Raw genomic sequence first — 18,491 nt, 5'->3', positions numbered from 1 at the left:
CTTCTGTGCTTTGCCTTCACAGTTGAAAATCAAGTAAGTGTTCCTACCACCTTAATTGCCCATATAATATTTACTGCACCGTTTAATAACTGCTTTCTAAGAAAATTTCCCAGAACTGAACAACATGGGTTTCCAGATGTAAAGGGCTCGTGTGTGCACGTGTGCTAAGTCGCTTCAGTCGTGTCCAACTCTGTGGGACCCTATGGACTGCAGACTGCCAGGCTCCTCTATCCATGGGATTCTCCAGGAAAGAATACTGCAGTGGGTTGCCATGCCCTCCTCCAAAGGAATCTTCCCAACCCAAGGATGGAACCCACTTCTCTTACATCTACCTGCATTGGCTTCCTAGCACCACCTAGGAAGCCCAGGTAAAGGGCTTACTAAGTACCTAAAATATTACATAAAAATATTAATAGACACAGATTAAGGCAAACAATAGTGAAATTTAAACCACTGTAGGAAAAAAAAAGGGGGGTAAATGCCGCATATTTGTAAAGAGAGAGGGAAGAAAACATCCCCACTGAAAGATCGCAAATCCGAATGGCTTCAGATTTTCTCTCAATAACTCTGGGAACTAGAAGACAGAGAATGCTTTCAGACTTTTGAAGAACAATCATTTTCAACTTGAAATTTTTATACCCAGAAAAATTATCAAACAAGTGTTCAGGCAGAATAAAGACATTTTCAGATATGCAAGAACTCAAAAATTTACCTTCCATATATACTTTCTAGGAAGTTACTGGGGATATGTATCAACAAATAGAGGAAGTTAAGAAAAAGAAAGATATAGAACCATCCAGGAGAATCACAGAATCCTAAGGGGACAGCAAGCAGAAAGCAGCCAATTAAAACTTGAAAAGAGTGAAGTAAAAGGAGATATCAAAGGCTTGACACTATCCTTGAGCACTTGGAACAACTTAAGTAAGCAGCCAAGACAGAAAAGCTTAAGGGGAGAGGGGCATGGTGGAAAGAAAGACAAGAAGTCCAGGGGAAAAACAGCTGTTCAAGAAAGGAAATAGTTATGAATAATGATGATGAGTATGATAATGATAACCATGGGATTTTTAACTCAAAATGGCAGAATAACCACACATCTCCTCTCTGTCTTGAGATCTGAATTAAACAGATAGTAAGTGAATTATAAACCACTATTTTGAGGAGAACTGGAGGGGTTCCATCAGTGGACCAAAGTGTTCAGCTTATTTCTGGGAGGCAGAAAATAGTTGGAAGGATTTTGGATCAAGATGCTTTTCAAACACAGGCATTTACTTTTACTTATTCCTAAAACCCCATCGAAACATATTATTAAGGGTATAAAACCATGAAGATAACATGTTTCATATTCCAGATCATCCCATTTTATCACCCACAAAATACAATGTGTTTAATTTGGTTTGCACACCTTGGGTCAATTCTGCCTCTGGGCTCTCATCACCTCTGGATCTCAGTGAATCTCTCACAGCAGGGAGGTGGAAGAGCACCAAGGACAACAGGAAGAACTGCAAGACTCATTCTGTTCTTAGTTCCATTCCTGAGGCTCCTTGAGTAAATTAGAGGGCCTCTCAGAGCCCTGCTGGTCTCATCAGTAAAGTGGAGATTATAACATCTGTCCTATTTCCTTCAAGTTGCACTTGCTGAACTAACATGAGACCAGGAGTAGGTAGAAACTATATGTTCTCATCCTCAAGCCTTGACTGTTAAAGTCTTCACCTTTTAATATTCAAGTTACAATGAAGGCAGGGCATGCTTGCCTAGATGAACAGACTCTTCTTCACCCCATCTCATCCTCACCTCACTTCACCTACTATGGGAAGTCAGTCCCTATAATTCCACCATCAGCCCCGAAACAGGTCAGTCTGCATGGCTTGGATGATGGACGGGGATATGGCATGGGCTGGGGGCACTGTCCACTGACACGATCTTGACCACAGTGCAAAATATGATCAGTTCTCCATTGTTATCTTCCTGTTCCCAGATCCCACAGAGGAGAGTCAGCCTTTCCCAACCTTTCACTCAGCGAGGTACCCAGGCCCAGACTATTGGGCCTACTGACCTGCACTCTCATTCCTTGTATGAAAGCCTCTTGCCTCAGACATGTTGGTGGTCCAGGATTGTGATGTTCTAGCATCAGCCTTCCTCTCCTGCCTACCAGCCCTGGCACAGTACCCAAGTCAACAGCACCAATCCTCCCAAGGCGAAGGGAGGTGTGAAGTGTATCCCAAGGCTTCACTATCCTTCTTTCCTCAAGTCCAGCCTCTCTCCATCTGTTCTAATACCCTGATGACAGGTAGAGTAGGCTGAAAAATGCCTTTCCCAAAGAGGTGCACATCCTAATCCCTGAAATCTATGAATATGTTACAAAAGGAACTTTGCAAGATGTGATTAAACTAAGGATCTTGACATGGGAGATTATTCTGAATTATCTGAGTGGGCCCAGTATTATCACAAAAGTCTTTCTGAGAGTGAAGCAAGAGGACAGAAGGAAGCAGAGGAACACAAAGCTGTGCGGCAGTGGAAGCGGAGTCGAGGGAGAAACTGAGATGTGAAGGGAGGAAGTGACCGCCAGCCAAGGGATGCAGGCCGCCTCGAGAAAGAGGAAAAGGCAAGGAAGTGGATTAGCTCTTACAGCAGTGGTCCCCAATCTTTTTGGCACCAGGGACCGGTTTTCTGAAAGACAGTCTTTCCAGGCACTGGGTTGAGGGGAACAGCTTTGGGATGATTCAAGCACATTACATTTATTGTGCACTTTATTTCTATTACATCAGCTCCACCTCAGATCATCATGCATTAAATCCTGAAGGTCGGGAACCCCTGCAGCAATAAGAAACTAATAAGATAGGTGTGAAAATTAGATAATTTACTTTGAAAAGCTATTTGGCAATATTTACAGAAGCTGAACATATGCCTATTTATGACTCACAATTCCACTCCTAGGTACATACCCAACCAGAAATGTGTATATATGTTCACCAAAGACATCTGCTATAACATTCCTAGCAGCATTATCTGTAATAATTACCCCAATGTGTATCAGTAATAAGATGAGTGAACTGAGGGACATTCACACAGTGGAATACTATACAGCAAAAGGAAGGAACAAGCTAGGGACTTCCCTGGCAGTCCAGTGATTAAGACTCTTCACTTGTACTGCTTGTCAAAAATGAATAAATAAATAAAAGTATGAACAAGCTAAATCTATAGATAGTATGCACCTCTTCAACATAGTCTTAAGAGAGAGAAGCCAGAAACAGTATATTCTTCATGATTCAACTGCTATAAAGTGTAAATATAAGCCAAAGTAATCTACGCTGGTTGAAGTCACTACCCTGCCCCCTAGAAGAGAGAAAAAAAGAGACAGTCTTCTGGAGAACTGGCAATAGTCTGTCTCTGGATGTTAATGATGCGTTGCTGCTGCTGCTAAGTCGCTTCAGTTGTGTCCGATTCTATGCAACCCCATAGACACCAGCCCACCAGGCTCCCCCATTCCCGGGATTCTCCAGACAAGAACACTGGAGTGGGTTGCCATTGCCTTCTCCAATGCGTGAAAGTGAAATCACTCAGTCGTGTCTGACTTTTCGCGACCCTACGGACTGCAGCCTACCAGGCTCCTCCATCCATGGGATTTTCCATGCAAGAGTACTGGAGTGGGTTGCCATTGCCTTCTCCGTAATGATGCATTAGTATAAGTAAAATCATTGAAACTGTGAAAAGCATACCTATTAAATATTTACTATCAGTTTAGTTCAGTTCAGGTCAGTCCCTCAGTGGTGTCTGACTCTACTTGACCCCATGGAAGCAGCAGGCCAGGCCTCCCTTGTTCATCACCAGCCCCTGGAGCTCGTTCAAACTCATGTCCATAGAGTTGGTGATGCCATCCAACCATTTCATCCTCTGTCGTCCCCTTCTCCTCCTGCCTTCCATCTTTCCCAGAATCAGGGTATTTTCCAAGCATCTACTATACACTAATAAAAACTTTTTTAACGGGGGAAAGGAGACCTGTGCCTTCATGCAAATTTGCCCAGTCCCTTCCTGTGACCTCTGATTTCCGCAAACAAATGGATGTGGGCAACGGACAATCCAAACCTAGGACTCCAGCTCCGTAGAGCTCAACTCTAGGTTAAAATAACCTATGAACTTAACATATACTTACCAAAGGGCCAATTTTAGCAGATTATTTTTCTAAATAATCCGCTCAGAGTTAAACCTACTTTCCCCCTTTAAGAACTCTAAACTACAAATTATGTTTAACTGATGTCATCTGAACAACCATAAAAGACCGTCACGGTCCTTTCTCCACCAGGTGATTCCTGATAAATGATTTCAAATCATTGCTTCTCTTAAAATTCGTCTCTTTTTAATTCCATAGAGTCGCTTCACAGGTAAAATATACGTCAATATGTATTAATGTTTTGATAACACTAGAATCAAGTCATAAACTCACAAAAACGAAAGAACAGCTGCTCCCATGAATGCCTCAACCTGAAGTGAGATTCTGGCTTTACCAAAACAGGGGACAGGGACGGGAAAGGGGACGAGAGACCCGTGGGGGACGGACGCGTGGACCAGCCGTGTGGATACGAACTAGAAGGAGGGATGCAGATATGGACAGGGGGAACCAAGAGCAGTTATGTCGGGGAGACCGACGCCCTGCAGTGGAAAAAACCCTGCCTCCCCTGCTCTGAGCCAAAGATCGCTGTAGCCAAAGCGCGGTGGCCGGGTTGGGGTGTGAGGATATCGGGTGGAGGATACTCGAGGGGACAAAAGGCGGGGCTTCACAGGCCACACTTCGGCCCCCGGGGCCGGAACAGACTTTGGCCCCGCCGCCCCCACCTGCAGCACAGCCCAGAACCCGCGCGTCACTCCCAGCGGAAACGAGGCGCAGCCCGGGCTTCTGGCGAGGTGCGCGCCTCCCGGCCCCCGCCCCGACGCTTCGCAGCTCCGGGTCCGCTGCCCGCATCTCTCCGCCGAGCGGGGTCGGGGACAGAGCTGCACCTACCGGGATCTGCGACTCGAGCGGCGGTGCAGCCAGCGGAGACAACATCCCAGCCCGGACGGCGCCCTGGGTCCACCGGCGCGAAGGGTCGGAGCGGAACGGGAAGGCGGGAGGCGCCCCGCCGACTCGACAGCGCGTCTCAGGTCAGTGTGCGGCGCCGGCTGTGCGGGCTGCACTTAGGAAAACTTTGGTTTGCGTGTCGGCTGCCGGGAGGAGGGCGTGGAGCGCGCAGCCCGGGCCCAGGGCCTCCGTGCGCCCCGCCGGGTATACTTGGGCCCTGGGAGCCGGCATCTCCCGCGCCCTGACACTGCGGAGCCCTGGCGCCCACCGAGGGCCGCCGGAGCGCAGGGTCCTTTCCACAGACCCTGCCCCGCCGAGCCGGGCGCGCTCCGCGGAACCCGCACTCGCCAAACCCACACTCGCGCCTCCCGCAGTCCCCGCCCGTTCTTGGCGGGGGCTCTGCGGCGGCGCGGGCTCGGACCCCGCGGGCGAGCGAGTTTCGCGTCCTTCCCGGCCTTGCAGCGCTGGGGAAGTGATGAGGGCAGCCGGCGGCCGCAGGGTATCTGAGAGGATTCGGGCAGGGGCCTCGCGGGCGCGGGTCGGCGCCGCAGCGGGAACGGCGCGCGCTCGACTGCCAGAGCGCGCGGGTCGGAGGGGCAGACTTGGGCGCGTCTCCGCAGGTGCCTGCGGCCGCCTGGCTGTGGGAGGTGCGGGCCGGGCGCGGGGCGCGGGTTAGCTGGGGCTGCGGAGCCGTTTGCAGTCGCTGTCTTCACAAATGCGAGTCGCACAGGGGCCGGCCGCCGGGCCCCCCGAGCCTGTTGGGGCCATACAGCTTTGGCACCAGGACCCCAGGCCCCTTGTCGGAGAACAGGGGTCCAGAGGTGCGCCTGTCCCCAGCAGAGGGGCAATGGCTTCTCCTCTCGGGCGTGCTGTTTCCCAGAAGGAGGGCCGTGTCCCCCGGGCGGGCGGTGCGGGGACAGCTCCGCAGCGACTCTGGTCAGAACCCCTTCTCGTGGATGGCCATCGCCTCAGCCTGCCAGCTGTGCCCTGGCTCGGAGCAGAGGAGACGAAACGCGCACCCCGCCCCCATCGGTGTCCCGACGCTGTCGCCCCAGTCACCTTCCTGTGCCCTTCTCCGACAGCTCCTCGGGCTCGCTCCCTCCCCGCTCTCGGGAAAAACTGAGGCAACAACTCCGTTCCGGAGGCCGCGAGGACTGTGAAGACGCCGCCAGAATCCTCGGCAGCCTGGAAATCCCATCACCTTGGTTCCCTGAGACTTGGAGGTATAGGTTTGCATGTCTTTATGTGTGTGTGCTGGGAAGGCGGGGTTGGCGGGGATGAGGGTTCTGCAGAGGGGTGTGGGGGTGCAGCTTCCCTAGGGCCCAGCACCAGAGACCTGGGGTCGCCTGCCGTAGTAGAAGTAACCAGCCCTTTGAGGGTGCGCGTGGGAAAGACAGCAAACCTTACCAGCTTGGGTCGTTTCTAAATATTTCTTAGGAGCCCGGTGCCAGAGAACACTTTACCTGGCAAGTCATGGTGTTCCCTGGGACAATCTCAGTGGCGTCTTTTGTTCTAACTTTGTCCCTTCCCTTGCATAGGGAAGGAGACACGTATTTTGCTGGTGGCAGGCAGGCTTGCCTCATTCCAGGTGCAGCTGGCCTCCACATCCTGGCCTGGGTTGCCCACTGCAAGTCTGGACTTTCTCAGACCTGTCTGGGAAGGGTAGGGCAGGAGGCCTCCAGTACCTCGGCTGCTGTAACTCAAGGCTGTACTCTTCTCTAGACCTGTGGGCTCTCTTTGTCCACTCTGAGGCAGGGCAGTTGTCTCTGCCCTTCGCTCCTGCAGCAGAGTTAAGCCTCAGATGCCCTGGAGGTAGAATGATGGAGACAGCCTGGTGGGGAGCCTCGGGCAGGGACTGATAGCTAATAGGAAGTGGGACTGGGGGACCAGCTTGTGGCAGATTTTTTCCAAGTGTATACAAGAAGCACCCCCTATGGGGAGTGGAGCCTGGGATCTAATTAGCAAGCTCTCCATGTTAGGCCCATAGTAGCTGGAGGACCTGTTGGTTATAGGCACCTTATTAGCTCCCATTCTCAGACCCCCTAGCCCAGAGCATTCATTCACATTTAGTGATGCACGTTAAGAAACTGTCATGATTGAATTCCTAAGTGGCAAATATATAAGGATCTTATAAAACCCTCACAGTCGTTGTCAGTAAATATTATCCCCACTTTAGGAATGGGGAAACAGAGGCTCGGAGGAACAGCTTCTCCAGGGCTGGTAACTTGGGAGGAGACAGAGCCCCAGGCTTTGACACATTGCCTGCTGCCCCCTCTGAGCATGCTCTGGTCCCCTGCACGCAGCACAAAGACAGGGTAACCTGGGGCAAAGGTGAGGGACTGAGTTTCCTGCTTGAAACCCATTTGTTAATTTCCAACACCCCTCCCACCCCCGCCCCTTGCTGCCCTTCCTCACCATGGCCAGATAAATATTAATAACTTTTTGGGAGGAAGCATAGATCCTGTTTGGAGGTGGACTAAGAGGCTCAAAGGAAAGTAAAATTTCTTCCTGAATGACAGGAAAACTAGGGGTGGCTTGGGGAGAAAAATGCCACAGGGAAGACGAAGCCTGTTATCTCCATGATGACTTCTAAAGCACCTTGGCCCCGATGGCAATGAAGGTTGTGCGTGCTCAGTCACTTTGGTCATGTCCGACTCTTTACGACCCTACGGTCCATAACCTGCCAGGTTCCTCTGTCCGTGGGGATTCTCCAGGCAAGAACACTGGCGTGAGTTGCCATGCCCTCCTCCAGGGGATCTTCCTGACCCAGGGATTGAACCCCCACCCCGCGTCTCCTGCATTACAGGAGGATTCTGTACTGCTGAGCTACTAGGGAAGTCCGTAGATACCACACAAATAAGGTACTCAAAACAGAACTCTACTTTCCTCTGTTTCCCCATTCCTAAAGTGGGGATAAAGTGGGGGAAGCCGGTATCTAAGATACAAGGAGACATAAGAGAAGGAACATGGGAACATCTATTAAGTCCTGATGAGCAGGAGGGTAAGAGAAGTAACTCTGGGAGTTCTCTGACCTTTCCCCTCTCAGCCACATCAATGGGGCAGACCTCAGCACAGAATGGGGCAGACCAGGTAAATGCCAGAGCTCAACAGTCCTTGCAGGGCAGGCTGCGTCCTGTGTGCGTGAGTGCGTGTGTGTGTGTGTGCGAAAATGCACACACACAGGATTGCCCTGCGTAGAATCCACTCCTAACACTTAACAGATTTATAATCAGTGAAACATGATTAACTGCACAAACACTGTGGGGATGTCTTCCTTAACAGGGAATTAAAAAACTAGACTCCAAATGGGAGAGATGTGTGGAACAAATTATTGGTATTTATGTAGCTCTGAATAGCTTTGATTTCCTTTAGTAGGAACTGACAGCTGGCTGACAGAAAACTCATCCAAGGAGAGAAAAGACATAAGTGAAGTATGAAATTTTGAATAACATTTTCAGGTAACTTTCTATTTCCATTTAGAGTGGGTGTCTGGAGGGGCGAATGTGGTTATGATTTGAATTGCTTCATTTATCTATAGAGATTTTTTAATAGGGCTCATAATTCTGAGATCCAATGCCTTTTACTTCTTTTTCCTACCTCCCAGTACCCTGGTGTCAGGGCGGCGAGCTGGGAATTGCACCATGTAGCCTATAGACTCTGAGTTTCTTCCGTTTTCAGCACGTGGCTTCCAAGGCTGAAGCCTTCCTGACCAACTGTTTAGAGAACAACTCTTCACTTCTTGCCTAGGAGAGTGGTTGTCTACTTGGGGTGGTGTAAAGTTCTGGGGGTCCAGTTGTTCTATCCAACCATCCTGTCATGTTCAGCCCTGTGCCTCATTGCCAATTTCTGTGTCATTTGGAACCTCCATGTCCTAAGCTTCCGGGGTCCTGCTGGTAAACTGGTTCCCTTCTCGCTGGGGCCATCTCCCTGGGGGGCTTTACAATGTAGCTTCTACTATGTTAATGCAGTTAACCATGCCACCCGCACCTCTGCCTCCTCAGCATGTTTGAAATTGATCATCTGATATTACCCTCTTTCAGTTTTCTTTGTTCTTCAGAATAGATATCTTTTAAAAAAAATTAATGGTAATTTTAGAAGGGCCTTGGGAGATGGAGACCATCCTTGTGACTCAGATGGTGGAGAATATGCCTGCAATGCAGGAGACCTGGGTTCGATCACTGGGTTGGGAAGATCCCCTGGAGAAGATTGAGTGAGGCTGTTAAAGAGTAGAATAAATATGCCATGATGAATCATGAGCCTTGTTAAAGATAATTTAATTTTAAAATAAAAGCAATTTATCCAGCTGTTTAATAATTAATACCTTATGTTACTCATATCTTTAATGCTGAAATTATTGTATTTGGAAATTATAAGGAAAATGCCCTTAAAGGGGTATCTTATTCCATAGTTCACTTATTAGTTCCATTTATGTTTGCAAACATTATTTATAGATTCTAGAAAAACAACATTTCAAATGTTTTATGTTATTTAAATAGCCTGTGAGTTAGAGATATGGCGGGCTTCCCCAGTGGCTTAGTTGGTAAAGAATCTGCCTGCAATACAGGAGACCTGGGTTAGATCCTTGGGTCGGGAAGATCCCCTGGAGAAGGAAATGGCAAACTACTCCAGTATTCTTGCCTGGAGAATCCCTGTGGACAGCTCCTCTGGGGGCTACAGTCCTGTCCTCAATCCCTCCCAGCATCAGAGTCTTTTCCAATGAGTCAACTCTTTGCATGAGGTGGCCAAAGTACTGGAGTTTCAGGTTTAACATCATTCCTTCCAAAGAACCCCCAGGGCCTATCTCCTTTAGAATGGACTGGTTGGATCTTCTTGCAGTCCAAAGGACTCTCAAGAGTCTTCTCCAACACCACAGTTCAAAAGCATCAATTCTTTGGCACTCAGCTTTCTTTATAGTCCAACTCTCACATCTGTCCATGACCACTGGAAAAACCATAGCCTTAACTAGACGGACCTTAGTTGGCAAAGTAATGTCTCTGCTTTTGAATATGCTGTCTAGGTTGGTCATAACTTTCCTTCCAAGGAGTAAGCGTCTTTTAATTTCATGGCTGCAGTCACCGTCTGCAGTGATTTTGGAGCCCCAAAAAATAAAATCTGATACTGTTTCCGCTGTTTCCCCATCTATTTGCCATGAAGTGATGGGACCAGATGCCATGATCTTCGTTTTCTGAATGTTGAGCTTCAAGCCAACTTTTTCACTCTCCTCTTTCACCTTCATCAAGAGGCTTTTCAGTTCCTCTTCACTTTCTGCCATAAGGGTGGAGTCATCTGCATATCTGACGTTATTGATATTTCTCCTGGCAATCTTGATTCCAGCTTGTGCTTCTTCCAGCCCAGCGTTTCTCATGATGTACTCTGCATATAAGTTAAATAAGCAGGGTGACAATATACAGCCTTGACCTACTCCTTTTCCTATTTGGAACCAGTCTGTTGTTCCATGTCCAGTTCTAACTGTTGCTTCCTGACCTGCATATAGGTTTCTCAAGAGGCAGTTCAGGTGGTCTGGTATTCCCATCTCTTTCAGAATTTTCCACAGTTTATTGTGATCCACACAGTCAAAGGCTTTGGCATAGTCAATAAAGCAGAAATAGATGTTTTTCTCGAACTTTCTTGCTTTTTCGATGATCCAGTAGCTTAGAAGTCTTTATAATGAGCAAGTTAGGCCTTGTTGTTTTGACAGCCGGCAGTACTCAGGGGCGGGATCTGCCTACAGCCGCATGATAGCCATCCTTGCTAGCTGCCGCCAGCTAGTGGTGCCACTTCCAGCCCTGGAGCCCACAGCATCTTCTCTTTTCACAGGACCATGGCGGAACCACTGCCTGGCTTAGACATCCCAGCCAGCTCCCCTTCTTCTCCCATTGAAAGGGAAACTTTCCCTGTGGGAGAGAAAGTTATGGCAGGAAGTGGCCAGGTTTAGCACTGTGAAGAAAGGTCTGTACATGAGGATAGGTGAAAAAATTGGATGTTGTTCCAAAAGATTCTTTTAAAACTTTAAAAAAAAAAAAAAAAAGAGGTTTGGCTCCAATACTAGAAACTATATTTAATACTGAAATCTGGTATCTGGCAACTGGTTCTCATTTGAATATCTCTCTCAAATGCTACTTTTGGTCAGAGGTGTTTTTACATGATTGATACTATTACCTCTTCTTGAATGGCAGTTACAGAGTAGTTTTTATATTTTATATTATGTTCCAGCTCATTTCTATAAATCGCTTTGCTTTATTAAATCCATTTAAATATATGAAAAATGCTAAAAGAAGGTATTTTTGTGATCACTGTCTCATGTGAGCTCTTTTCAGATGTTTCACATTCTGAATAGACCTCTGAATTGGGCCCCAATCTGTCAGCCAACCATAAATTCCTAGGTTGCAGGTACATCTGGCTCTGGAATAGCTCTTTTAGAAGGTTGCACAGAGGACAAAAATGATGTATTTTATGTATTACTTTCATTGTATTTATAGATACATATATTGAGTGGTTGTTCTTTGCTTAACATCATTAATGAAACTGAAGTGGAAATGAATAAGTATATCCTTTTGAATACTGTTTATAGGAGCTGACTAGCTGAAATACCTTGAAAGTCTAGGTGTAAATACTATTGAAAACACCACAAAAAGTGATTTATGTTGTGAAAACTGAAACCTAATATGGCCCTTTATAAATTTTAATTATGAGACATTCTTACATAAATATTATGTTCTTCTTTGTATACATGTCTCATTTTACAATAGAGAATAGTAGTATCGTATAGAGGAGTATATGAAGTATATACTATTTGAAGAATAAAAATAAAATGGACACCTATATACACACCATCCAGGTTGAGAGACAGAACATCACGTGAATATTAAAAACCTCTCCGTGTCCCTCCCAAAGTGCATTTATTCTCCTGATTCCCAAGAGGTCACTTGGTCTTAACTATTATGTAGATCATTCCCTTTGCTTCTTTTTCCCAGTTTCCCACTTGTATATAATCCTTAAGTAGACTATTTTTTGGTAAACTAGGTAGCAAGCACAAATTAGTTGAATAAAGGAAGATCAGTATTGCCAAAATAATGGCAAAAAGTTCTCAGGAGAAGATAAGTTGAACAGTCTCTGGATCTCAGTTCAGCTCAGCATCCCTGAGTGTTTACGAGAGCCCTTCTGGGCAAGGTCATGAGTGAATCCTGGGAAACATGGGTTTACCATGACAAGGCCTCTGGCAGGCTTCAGTGTCGACCAGATACTGGATATCCAAAGGCAGTGGGTTTTGAGTCTTTCTCCTCCTGAGTTCATGGCTTTCTGGTGGCTCACACAGTAAAGAATCTGCCTGTGGTCCAGGAGACCCAGGTTTGATCCCTGGGTCAGGAAGATCCCCTAGAGAAGGGCATGGCTACCCAGTCCAGTATTCTTGCTTGGAGAATTCCATGGACAGGGGAGCCTGGCAGGCTATAGTCCATAGGGTCTCAAAGAGTTGGACATGACTGAGCAACTAACACACACACACACATAAACACACACACACCATGACTTATCCTCAGATCTCAGAGCAGGTCAAAGCAGAACATTGGAGCAGGGCTGAAATGAGCGTCATTGCTTGCCCCAGAAAGCAGAGCATGGAGGGGAGAGCAGAGATATGGTGAGGAAAAAGCAAGCTGGGTAAAGAACTGGGGTCAGGCTCACCTGGGCATTTGGTCCTAAGTTAACAAGATGGTAAAATGGCAGTATGATCTCAAAGAGGATGCCTGTCCACATTCATTATCCTGGCATCTCACCATCTTCCTGGGGATCTTTGTTGCTTCTCCTCTGATGATCTCCAGATCTCGTTTCTTCTTTCTTGTTCCACCATTTCATCTTGATAGAAAGTATTCTTCAGTAGATTCTTGAAAGTGAATTGGGATTCAACTGAAAGTGATTCCTAATTATTGACTAGTGGTTTAGCTAGTAGAGAATTCTAACCTGGGAATCATTTATCCTTCACATTAAAAAAAAAAAAGATATCCTCTGTTGTCTCTCATTATTGTTGTTGATATATCTGGGTCCATTGTAGTTCTTGATCCTCTACAAGGTGACTTATCCATTCCACTCCCCTTACTTGCCTCCAAACTTGTGGAATCTTCTCTGTTCTCAGTGTTCTGGAAATTTACAACCATGTGCTGTGGTCAGGGTCTGTCTTCATCCATTGTGCTGTGTTCTAATTGGGCCCTTTAAATTCAAGAACTTGTGTCCTTCACATCTAGAAAATTGTCTTGATCTTATTCATCATTTCCTCTCCTGCTCACCCATTCCTCCACCCCCACGATTTTCTCTAGCAGGAACTTCTGTTAGTTGGATCGTGGATTTTCTGATCTAGTCCTCTAATTTTCTCATTTTTTTCTTTTTATTCTTTTTGCTTGACTGTGTTAGAGATTTTATCAACGTTATTATTCAACCCTTCTATTGACTTTTGCAGTTTGTATCATGTTTTTATCTTTTGAGAGCTTTTTATGGTCTCTGAATATTCTTTTTAATAGACTGGTATCCCTGTTTCATGGTTACAGTATCTTTTTATCCTTTTGAGGATAATGAGTTTTGGAAATTTTCATTTTCTGGACTTCTCCAGGTTACATTTTCTATTTGTTCTGGTCTCTACCTTTAATGTAAGAGGCATTTTTGTTTGCAGGCTCGTGATTAAAGGGCTTGGGTTAAAAAGCTAATGTGAAGCTTTGAGCATGTGTGTGACGTTTATATCACCCTGTGGGATGATTTGGGCGGCATGTTGAAGAATCCCGTGATCAGTACTCGAGGTATTTTCTCCTTGGTAGGTCACATTCTTGAGAGAAGCCTATTCTGTTTTCTTCTGAAGAATAAAGATACGGCTGCGGTCCTTCTTGAAGCTGAGTAGGGGGGCAGTGCTGTGAGTCCTTTCATATTGATGGTCAGTAGGCATACCATCGTTGTTGTTGCGCAGTGGTAAAGAATCTGCTTGCAGTGCAGGAGATGTGGGTCTGCAAGGGTTCAGTACCTGAACTGGGAAGATCCCTTGGAGAAGGAAATGGCAGCCTGTTCCAGTATTCCTGCCTGAGAAATCCCATGGACAGAGGAGCCTGGCAGGCCACACTCCATGAGGTCATAGAAGAGTCGGACATGACTTAGTGACTAAACAAGAAGCATACAGTCACTTATTCTCCTGTTTTCTTGTCCTCAGATATACCCAGTGTCTCGCAGTCCAGAGATTCTCCGTTTTACCGTGTGTGGAGAATAAACTGGACATCTTTTGAGGTGGGAGATGACAGTCTTCTGTCTCCGAGTGGCTTGGAGTAGCTAAGTGTTTCTCAAACTTTACTGTGCATGCAAGTCACCTGGGGATCTAGTTGAACCGTAGGCTCTGATTCAGAAGGTCTGGGGTCGGAGCCTGAGATTTTGCACATTTAACAAGTTTCAGGTAGGACCACCACGCTTCTTGTAGCAAGTCCCAGGGATCTAACTGCCTCTCTCACAGTCCTTCTCCTAACCCTCTAGGAGGGCTGTACTTTCCACTTGCTCACTAGTAGTTCCAGAGCCTCCAACTGTTGCCTCTTCCGAGGATCCTGTAGTGTACGTGGGTTAGCTCTCAACTCTGCCCCGATGACTCGAGGCACACAGCCTTTTCAGGTTGGCTGAGTCAGTTACGGCTGGCTCGCTTGCTTTCTGGCTTCCAAAACGTTGCTGTCATCTTCTGTCCTTTTCCTGCTATCTTTGTGAGTTTATGTCTTTCTGAAAAAAAAAAAACAAAACCAAAACTTTACTTTCAGGGGGTTTCAGGCAGGTTTAAAAATTAGATGTGTTTGTTCTGCCATATGACCCTAAACATAATCATCTGCTGAAGTATTTTCCTAAAGTTGATTATTGTATTGGTATAAAGCCTGATCTGTGATAAATAACTGTGCTAATTAAAGTCTTCAGGTCTTTGCACAGGAGTGGTCTCTACTTGTCCGTTCCCCCTTTTTCTGCCTGCCAAACTCTTTCACAGTCAGCAAGGCTTAGCTCAAATGGCTGGTCTCTGTGAAGCCCCCATTCCATCCTCACACTGTTAAAGTCTGTGTGTTCTCATGATTTTATATACAGCTGTGTTCCAAACAGCTGTATAAGCTCCTCAGGGCTGGGGCCTGTACCGTTATAGCTCAGCGCCCATCACAATATTAAGAGCTTATAGCTGTTTATCACTGAATTAATTTCTGTGTACATGTCGATCCCTTTTTTCTTCACTTTCTTTCTGCTCTCTTCATCTCTTCTTTCTTTTGAGAAGTCATATATATTATCTGTTTTACTATCCAATAGAAATTCATGTCCAATATCCTTAATCTTAAAAGTAAATGAGTAGAATAAATAATCCTTCTCAATTTATCAGAGCTACCAATTTAAATGAAATAGACTTAAATATTACATAAACGTTTATTTGCTTTTTATCCCTAGCTTCAAGGACTGTTGTAAAACTAACATTTCCTTGGCTCTTGATAAAGATATAATTCTTACCACCTAATGAAATTATCTGTTGAGTGAGTTTGAATCTAAATGATTTAAATAAATTAAACATAAATCATTTTCTGTTTTAATGATAACAATAAAATGTTTATGAAGTCTACATGTCTTCATTTGTTTTAGCCTAGAAAACTCCTTTGGAGTGCTGTCAAAATTTAACCCAGTAGTACATTGCTAATCCCGTAACCTAGTCAGTATGTGATTTAAATAATGGAATCAAGAAAAATGCATAATCACATGCTCATCATTCCTATCTCAGTGTCAGACACGTCAGTTCTTCTAACATCTTGTAGTCCAGATATTTTTTCATCCTTTAAAAGAAACATCAAAATGCCTCTCAAATTGGAAATCTAGATCTTAATTATACTATTTAATTGAAGAGCATGTTTAAGTAATTTAATGCTAAGAAGTATTTTATATTAAGCTATCATAAACATGCTCTATTTTAGTTGATTCAGTTGCAGTTACACAGAAATTTGGCTTTTTTGCTTAAATTTGCATTTTAATATTATTTTTAAAATGTTTTTTCCAAGTAGAAAATAAGATGATGATTATTTAGTTAATGTGGGATTTAGAGAAATACCAGGCTAGTGTTATATCATAAATATTCAATGAAGATTTTTAAAGTAAATTTTAGTTTGAATGCCCTAAAGGTTGTTACTATTCTAAAATTATTTTTAAATTTTGCAATTCACTATTTTGCTCTGTATTTATTAAAGAAGAGTCTTATTTATGTCTTCTTTCCCTAGACATATTTCAGAAATTGTGAATAACAACATGAATATAAATTGAGACATTGATTCCAACTAATCTTTTGTTCTTCATCTTCTTTGATAACCAGGTATTGATTCTGACTTTTGAAGATGGATGAATGTGTAGAAATTTCCAGTGATGGAAATTCCCTAATTAAAGCGGTCCATCAGAGCCGGCTTCGCCTTACAAGACTCTTGTTGGAAGGCGGCGCCTACATCAATGAGAGCAATGACCGTGGGGAAACACCTTTAATGATTGCTTGTAAGACCAAACATGTTGATCACCAGAGTGTCAGTAAAGCCAAAATGGTTAAGTACCTGTTAGAAAACAATGCTGATCCCAACATACAGGACAAATCTGGGAAAACTGCCTTAATGCATGCTTGCTTAGAAAAAGCTGGTCCTGAAGTTGTTTCGTTGCTCCTAAAGAGTGGGGCTGACCTCAGCTTGCAAGATCATTCTAGTTCCTCGGCCCTGGTTTATGCTATAAATTCAGAAGATAGAGAGACCCTGAAAGTTCTCCTTAGTGCTTGCAAGGCAAAGGGGAAAGAGGTCATTATCATAACGACAGCAAAATCGCCCTCTGGCAGGCACACCACCAAACAGTACTTAAATATGCCTCCTGGGGGTATGGATGGGTGTCATACTCCAGCCACCTGTGCCACTCCTTCAGAAATAGACTTAAAAACAGCCTCATCACCACTTTCACATTCTTCTGAAACTGAAACGACACTTTTTGGCTTTAAAGATCTGGAGCCTGCAGGAAGCAGTGATGATACTGGGGATCGAGGCTCCCCTGTGAGGAAGCCTGCTCTAACCCCTAATGGGCCCAAGCTCCCTCAGGCTCCTCACTGGATCAGGAGTCCTCCTTTATTAATGCACAGAGTGGCCTCCTTACAAGAGGAGCTTCAGGATATTACTCCAGAGGAAGAATTATCTTACAAAGCCAACCGGCTGGCACTTTCCAAGCGATTCATTACTAGGCACCAAAGTATTGACGTAAAAGACACCGCGCATTTGCTAAGAGCCTTTGATCAGGCCAGCTCAAGAAAGATGTCATTTGATGAAGTAAATCATCAGTCATTTTTTTCGGAAGGAAATCAGCAATGCATTGACATCCCAGTGGATCAGGACCCAGATTCTAACCAGACAATATTTGCTTCCACCCTAAGAAGTATAGTTCAAAAAAGAAACTCAGGAGCAAATCACTACAGCTCTGATTCCCAGCTCTCAGCTGGTCTTACCCCTGCAGCTTCAGACGAAGGCAAAGCACTTATAGGAAAGAAAAAGATTCTCTCGCCATCTTCTTCCTTGTTATCAGGGTCCAAAGAATTGTTGGAGAGTATCCCCCCAGGTCCCCTGAGCAGGAGAACTCATGCCCTTTTAGAAAGGCATGGTTCAGGAGCTTTCCCTTTAGATCACAACAGTACACAAACCAGACCAGGATTCCTGCCACCCTTAAATGTGAACCCTCACCCTCCCATATCAGATATCAATGTCAGCAACAAGATTTCCAGCCTTCTTTCTTGTGGTCAAAAAGTGCTTATGCCAACAGTTCCTATTTTCCCCAAAGAATTCAAAAGTAAAAAGATGTTGTTAAGGAGACAATCATTGCAAACAGAACAAATTAAGCAGTTAGTTAATTTTTAAGACATGGCTAGAAAATACATTTTTGTTCACATTTTATCAGAGAAATACGGAACTAGAAGATTCAAATGTTCATCCTTTTAAAACTTTTAATTGGATAGTTCATAATAGTTAGGGGTTATCAAAATGTACTGTGTACCATCATACTATGCACTGTAGATATACAAATAATAGATAATTTTTGAAAAGAGATTCTCTCAAATAAAATTAAACCAATTTTTTTTAAAAACCTTCCATAGTTAACAAACTTTACGTGGTCCAAGTTTTTAATTTAAACAAAAATAAGCAAACAAAGAAGGTTACATATGTTGGAGATAACTTAAGAGTTTTCAATTTTGCCAAAATTTTACTAGGAAACATTGTGTTCAAATCAGTAATTTTTTAAAAAGCATTTCAAGATTGTAATTTGCCATGATGCCAACATCATAAAAGAAAACATTAACAGCTATAAAGTTCTATGATCAGTAAGCCTAAGCTACAAAGAAAGAATGAACTAATTCCTGAAAAATCTTGACTCCAGGTAGGTGACAATCTAATTAATA

At 44.7% G+C, this 18,491-nt stretch overlaps 1 protein-coding gene across 2 annotated transcripts; it reads left to right on the top strand.

The window, feature by feature from the left end:
* The first annotated feature begins 6,135 nt into the window (after positions 1-6,135).
* Positions 6,136-18,231, top strand: ANKRD34B (ankyrin repeat domain 34B). Of its 2 annotated transcripts, XM_069592907.1 has the most exons (3): positions 6,215-6,276; positions 8,429-8,511; positions 16,392-18,231. In XM_069592907.1, exon 3 carries the CDS (start codon positions 16,414-16,416, stop codon positions 17,950-17,952), a length of 1,539 nt encoding a protein of 512 aa, XP_069449008.1. In that variant the 5' UTR covers positions 6,215-6,276; positions 8,429-8,511; positions 16,392-16,413; the 3' UTR covers positions 17,953-18,231. The 2 variants fall into 2 exon arrangements, 1 of the variants encoding a protein (XP_069449008.1); XR_011257446.1 differs by lacking the exon at positions 16,392-18,231 and having other exon boundaries at positions 6,136-6,276; positions 8,426-8,511.
* Positions 18,232-18,491: the final 260 nt, after the last annotated feature.

The sequence above is a fragment of the Ovis canadensis genome, chromosome 5 (assembly GCF_042477335.2).
Source record: "Ovis canadensis isolate MfBH-ARS-UI-01 breed Bighorn chromosome 5, ARS-UI_OviCan_v2, whole genome shotgun sequence".
Taxonomy (NCBI): Eukaryota; Metazoa; Chordata; class Mammalia; order Artiodactyla; family Bovidae; genus Ovis; species Ovis canadensis.
Note: the sequence above shows the minus strand (reverse complement) of the source record. Positions and strands in the feature narration are given on the sequence as shown.

Bases quoted from the DNA above. Each gene is read 5' to 3' on its own strand.
- ANKRD34B (XM_069592907.1), top strand. From the start codon at position 16,414: ATGGATGAATGTGTAGAAATTTCCAGTGATGGAAATTCCCTAATTAAA.